The sequence below is a fragment of the Lutjanus erythropterus genome, chromosome 20 (assembly GCF_056507025.1).
Source record: "Lutjanus erythropterus isolate fLutEry1 chromosome 20, fLutEry1.hap2, whole genome shotgun sequence".
In the NCBI taxonomy this organism is placed as follows: Eukaryota; Metazoa; Chordata; class Actinopteri; order Lutjaniformes; family Lutjanidae; genus Lutjanus; species Lutjanus erythropterus.
This window is the reverse complement of record NC_139336.1, coordinates 30,109,404-30,116,386: the sequence shown is the minus strand read 5'-3', so window position 1 is coordinate 30,116,386 and position 6,983 is coordinate 30,109,404. Positions and strand designations below refer to the sequence as shown.

At 39.5% G+C, this 6,983-nt stretch overlaps 1 protein-coding gene across 1 annotated transcript in view; it reads right to left on the bottom strand.

The window, feature by feature from the left end:
• Nucleotides 1-326: 326 nt before the first annotated feature.
• Nucleotides 327-6,983, bottom strand: part of brinp1 (bone morphogenetic protein/retinoic acid inducible neural-specific 1) — a 159,144-nt gene continuing 152,487 nt past the window's right edge. Inside the window, exon 8 of the mRNA XM_084745831.1 lies at nt 327-2,832. Within this exon, the coding sequence (XP_084601957.1) occupies nt 1,692-2,832 (1,141 nt within the window). The 3' untranslated portion in view covers nt 327-1,691. The remainder of the gene's footprint in view (nt 2,833-6,983) is intronic.

The following is a 6,983-nucleotide window of genomic DNA, read 5'->3' as shown; positions in this document are numbered from 1 at the left end:
CTACAGCCAGAACTGAGGTTGTATGACATGAGTGACCTTGCCTTTGTCGTTATTAACAAACATGCAGATAAATGGACTGGACTCTTACAAAAAAGTCAGCAGCAATATCAATGTTTCAACATTAGATTACCCAAATAAAGTGTGACCAACAATACATAGGTAGTGTTTCATATTTCAGTTTGATGACTTAAGAGTGTTCAACAAAGTTGCAGCTCTGATTGATGTTTCCAGCAACATGCAAAACAAGGTTAAATTTCAAATCTGGAAAGCAACGGAAATCTTTACACGTGGTCATAAAAAGCTTACAGATTAAACACTGCCAAAAATGTATTTTAAGCTTTAATATAACCATTTTTTTCTTTTCTTTTTTTTTTTTTTCCTGTGGCACAACAGAGAAATTCAATGGCTTTACAACACGATTCTTATCCAACATAATATGCCTTCTCTGCTCATCTGTCTTTTTGCTGTGCTCTTATCTAAAAACCGAGAGAATAAAATAAAAACATACAAATGGAACACTTTTTTTTATGTCATGAAGTAAGTACTTTGTGAAACGGGGATGAAGTTTATGTCTTACTGTATGTCTACCTCAGGGAAGTGTATGGCTTTAAGTTGTCTTGCAAATGTGCCTGAATGATGAATGTTTACACTTTGCTCTTGGTGCTGAAAAGCTCCACAAATCAGCAGTCACGACATGTACATTTTGCAAAGCTGTACAAAATAGCATTGATTGTTAAATCTTCAGACCACAATATTGCACTCACGCACCAGGAGGTACTGCCTTGTGAAAAAACACAGCTTGAATTTCAAACACGGGAAGAAGCGCTCCAAATGCAAGATTTAGCTTAGACTGGAGTCAATCTCAAATGACACATTCAATTAATAACGAACAGCAATAAGCGTCAAGCCAAAAAAAGGTGTACGCACACTTGCACACGCGCACGCACACATACACACACATTCACCCACATATATATGTATATATAAACAGCTGGCTTTTGTTATTTGACATGACTATCCATTACTGCCCTGCTGTGTGCCTTATGTGTCAGAACAATGACAGAGTGCCTCATAACTCACAAAGAGCAATGCAGATTCGCTGTGGGTTTGAAATGTAATAAAGAGTCTATAAGTAATGTGTTGACTACTTACTCACTAGGGCTATTTAATCCTTACAATGTATAAACATTTTTAATATTAAACTGTCCATTATGTCGGAAATATTTTGCACATTAGCTGAAATAAAAGGATATCTGGTCTGCCCTTGTGTTATGTCATTATTCCTTTAAAAATGTTTTTCTCAGTAAAGAATGGCAGTTTCAGATATAACCTTTTTGATCCCTCGGAGTAAAATCAAGGCCTCTTTTTCACCAGTACATAGATTTAATTTTTCTTTTTTTTTTTTTCTCTCACTCTTTTGAGTTCTTTTAGGGGATGACAGACATGCTGGGACAAATATGATACAGTCCTTATAGTGGTTCCATTAATCTTCTTTATCTGCCTGAAATGCTTTCCATCTCTGCCTTTTTCCTTTTTCTCTTTAAGAATTATGCTTACAAAGTTAATATTACATCAAAAGGCAGAAAAGGTCCAAAAATGAAAAAGAGAAAACAAAATTAAGATTAATATCCCCCTCATAGTTCAATTGTTGGGTGTTTCTGTTTGCGGTCCTTATGTCAATGTTACTATGTTCAACAGAGTTTAGCAGTCAGGTGATCTGATTGTTTTAGTATCTCTGTGCTGTACATGTCCAAGGCATGGTTTACTCGAATCATCTCGCTGTTGTTGAGCTTGAGCCTATGCTTTAGCATACAAGAGAAGAGGTCCAGCTGGGGTTTGCCAGGTGCAGATGGAGGGGCGAGGCGGTTAATCCGATCCCTAATGTCCAGCAACAGGAGCATAACAGATGAGGATGAGTAGAACTGAGTTCCTTGTGTGTACGACTGGTTAACCTGCTGCACAGCACTACGGAGCAGGTCGGCATTAAAGCGCAGGCTGTAGCCGAACACTTGGATATCAGATATTTTTATGTAGATCTGGCGCTTGTTAGGGTCTGCGAGATCAACCGGACCCTGTCCTGTGTCATTGCGTAGGCCGGTTGGGATCTTGGCGCGGCTCCGCAGGTAGATGTGCACCGTCTCAAAGAAGGTCTTCCACCGATTGCCCAGCAGGAGAGTCCAGTTGAAGCACTGGGAGTTCTGCAGTCGAACCTTTTCCCAGCGTGGGTAACCATGTTCCCCAAAGGGCATGCTCCAGCCTTCCGAATGGCTTCCACTGAATGGGTTGACATAGACAAAGAACATGGGGTCAATGCTGCTATTTCGCATCTGGCAGATCTTCATTGATAAGCCGATTATCATGTGGAGGTAGTCCATCCGGTTTTTGTTACTTTTGAGAGTCAGGGACATGCGTTTACGCCATCGAGGGTCAAAGAAGGTCTCTAGCCGGATCTCGTTACTGATAAAAGTGGTGTGAATGTACAGTCGGGAATCCATTTTCTGTAACAGGTACTTGAGTTCCAGGTCCTGAAAGTCCAGATCAGTCTCAAAGCTGATGAACTGCTCACTACGTTCTGAGTCCACATTCTGGGGCTCGCAGCGGCCACGGTACAACTTGTAGCCCTTGTTGCAGGAGCCACATTGTGAGATGTTGGCCAGGCTGCACATGGCACAGCTGTTGTTGCCACCTATGACACATGGGATGGGTCGCTGGCATAGGGTTACACCTGTGTGGCACACGCATGTCCTTTGGCTCTCCAGGAAGGTCCCCCAGAACCCATTCTCATTGCAGTAGAGGAAGGACTGAACCCTGTTGAGCCACTGCATCACAGACCTAGAGAGAGAGGACAAAGAAATCAGGAGAGAACACTGATCAGATAAAAAAATTCAAAGTCTTATCATATCAGCATTATTTTGTGTATGCAACACATTACTGCTGACTGTTTTCCATCACAAAAAGTGGTATGTTGGTGCATTTTTTTACATTTTCCAGAAGAATGGCAGCTTTCATCCATCTCTGTACACTGTGACAAGAACCTTACAGAGACTTGAAACTGGCTGCGACAGGACATCTATCACCACGTGGTTTTAATTGTATTGATTTACTTTTTAACTGTGTAATAATGCACTTGGAAGCTTTGGAAAACTTTTCAAAGCATTTGACCTTTTCTGCTGTACCACTCAAAGGTGCAGCAACATACACTTACGGACAAAAATAAACCCATCACTTAGTTAACTGAGGTGGAGCAGCTACAAGTAAGCTTAAAGTCTTCCCAAGTTCATGTAACCATGCGCAAACCATAGACATCAATGGGTGGATGATATAAAACACATAAAAATCATTAAAATGATTTGTTAAAATGGTTGGCAGCAATATATACATGCAAACTATCTAGTCAGGATAGTCAGTGAAAAGGATAATCTCTTCCTTTCAAGGGGGAGGTGTTTTTTGCGTTATTTCCTTGAGGTGGAAGGCATTACTTGCTATTCTTATCTAGTCTCTCCTTTTCCCCTCAGGCATCTTTCCTTGTCATCTTGACAGTACTGGAACTTCTTTTCTGACTGTAGGAGGCGAATTCTGAATCCTGATTCTTAAGAGAGGAGGGCTGGTCAAGGTTAGCTTGACATGTTAATGAACCTAAGCATTAACTATGATGGATGACATTGCATTCTCAGCAGGCCAGAAAGCCCCCAAGCTATACCCAAAATGAGCCCGGAACAGATCACCTACAGAGGACAATGGGAAGCACGCGGTTTGATTCCACTAACTTCGGCTTCAAATTGAGGATGGGATAAAGTGAGCGTGTGCTATATTTTTCATTCATATTTAGGCTTTCGAGGCCTGCATTCATTTAGGAATTGCAAGCATCAAACTTAAGAGTGCATAGTCGATAAGACCCTTACAAAACATAATGTCAACACATTCAGAGGTCATTGAACGCCTCACTGAATACAGTTAAATGCAATCTGTACATTGTCGTGCTGCTGATTGTAATCACTGCTTGTAATATAAAGGTTGTTTCAATGCTGTCAACCAGCTGTTCATATACTCCTCAAAAATCCATCATTTTGCTGTTCCTTGATTAGTTTTTCATGCGCAGGCCCCGTGCATTCAATCCACTCTCCTCTGAGTGTGTTTTTCAAAGTTATTATTTATAGTACCGATGTTTATGGTAGTGGTTGTAGAAATGATTATCTGCACAGAAAAAAAATACTTGCCTCCATTTTCCTAACAAAAAAAAGGCCTCTCAACACTGAGTGGTCTCTCTTGTTTGGAAAGCAAGAGTAGCTCTTTGATTTCTGTTATACATCTATCAGATGGATTACCGTTCTCAAAAAATAACATTAGTGTTTCTAATAAATATTCATATTTTCCCATTCAAATGGTACTTCATCTACCACCATGGTAGATGAAGTGTTTCACCTACCTTTCACAATTAAACACCGCATAAGTCAGACAGAAATAGTGACAACTAGTTATTAAAATGGCTTGAAATTGTTCAAGGTTTGTAGTGGGAGGTATGCTGTGAGGGAACAGATTTGAAATCATGCACTCTGACATAAATACTGACATTACTCAGTAGGTTGAAAAGCTTTGAGACAGTTTGAAATGTAAAATAATAAATCATCAGCATACAATCAGACTTTGTTCATGCAGCGTCCCTCCAAAAAAGAAATGCACAAAGATCACAAGCAGCTCAACTGCAAGCATTAATGAGGGGAAACGGAATAGATAGCCTTCTCTGGGAAAACAGGATGGTGAAAATGACTAAGTTTGCCATTAGAAAATTGTAATTAACTATGGAGAAAATCCAAACCTAAACAAGGACAAAAGGATCTGGTCTGGTAAATAACTGAATGTAGGAACATGTATGTAGGTAAGCCAGTCTCCATTAAGCTCATTTAGTTGTACAATTCTGCGAATCAAGAAATTTTCATATGGATGAGTTGTAAAGTAGGGAGATTTCAAATACCACATTAAGTAACATTAAGTAGAATACAAGACATTTGATTAATGAAGTCTTGTAACACTCTGATATAGAGTATAGTGCTTCATATTGGTGTTATAAAGTGTTTTAGGTACATTCAGTATAAGTGATAAATCCTTGATGGGTTCTGAAGAATATAACTTCATATGAACCTATTTAAAGGTGTTATTTATCTCCCATAGATTAAGTGTAATCTAGATGCTGCCATTCAATTAATTTAGCAAGCCTGAGTTTTGCCAACTCTCCCACTGCCAAAATTTATGTTTTGTATTAGTCAGAAGGTTAGTTGGCTCTGTGGATAAAAGCAGATTGCATTCAGTCTGGACAGGATGTATTCCTTTTTATATTAAAGCAGAAGGAGAAACTGAATAGTGCTGATCTAATTTCAAGATTTTGTCCACGAGTTCAGTTTTGCACTCTGCAGTTCCTTGATTAAAGCGTTATGTAAGATAATATGTCTCTGAATATATACTTTCAGAGTCCTTTGAGTGTTATTATTGCTGGAGAGTTGCTATTCGTATGGTCAATATGGCTTTTAATGTGCTCAGCAAGTACAACCCTGATTCTTAAAAAGTTGAGATATTGTGTAAAATGTAAATACAAACAGAATGCAGTGATTCGCAAATACTTTTCAACTTGTATTCAATTCAATACAGCACAAAGACAAGATATTAAATGTTTAAACTGATAAACTTTGTTTTTTTTTGTAAATATACACTCATTGTGAATTTGGTGCCTCCAACACATTTTTAAAAAAAGTTGGAACAGGAGCAACGAGAGACTGGGAAAGTTGCAGAAAGTCCAAAGAACACCTTTTTGGAAAATTCAGAATGTAAACAGACCTCAGGGCAAAAGAGGAAAAGGACCATCCAGATTGTTACCAGCACAAACTTCAAAGGGGTGTGTTGGTGTATACTGCATGACTAACTATCACATCTGTGAAGGCCCCATTAATGGTGAGAGGTACATACAGGCTTTGGAGCACTATACGCTACCATCCAGATGATGTCTTCTGCAGAGACATCCTTACGTCTGTCAGCAAGACAATGCCAGGACTCATTCTGCATGTGTTACAACAGTGTGGCTTTGTAGTAAAAGAGTTCGGGTACTAGACCGGCCTTCCTGCAATCCAGACCTGTCTCCCACTGAAAATATGTGATGTATTATGGAGCGCAGAATGTGACAACAGAGACCCCAAACTGTTGAGCACCAGAAGTCGTACATCAAGCAAGAATAAGAAAGAATTTCACTTCCAAAACTTCAACAGGTCGTGTCCTCGATTACTGAGTATCACAACTGTATTGGAATATCTTCCAGACATCAAATTCTGAGTGAATGTATATTTACAAAAAACAATAAAGTTAATCAGTTTGTACATCTTGTTTTTGAACCGTATTCAATTGAATGTAGGTCAAAAGGGTTTTGCAAATCATTACATTTTATCATTACATACATCCCAGCTGTTTTGGAATTGTGGTTGTATTTCATCTTGTGCCATGCCTGGGTTGTATGTTTTGCTTTTGGTTTGGCATAATGTTTGTTTGCAACATGACAGCATAAGAAAGAGTCTGAGAGCCTCTGCCACACGCCAAACACACGCGAGCTGGCAACCCTCGAATATGACCTACCCTCAGATATTTCCTTTGGCGTCCGTTTTATCTGACCTGTGCATTTTTTTCATGTGTTTTTCTTCTACTTTTGCCACAAATTCATGTGGTCTTTCCAGCACTACAACTCAGTTTATCATGTCACCCTCTGATCTACCCATGTGTTTGTTCCACTGTCAACTTGATATGTGCCATGTGTGGAGAAGCTATTTCTTGAGTTTGTGTTCCTCTGTGCCCCAGTGTGCTGATGTCTGCCTTTGCCTCTTCCCAAGAGAAGAAATGTCTTAATCTCCTGGTGGAGGCACTGTATTTGTGATTTTATATCATTTTCCTTTGCCTCTCTGTAGTATTGCAGTTTGGCCCGGAGTGTCCTTTGAGAGACGGGTGTA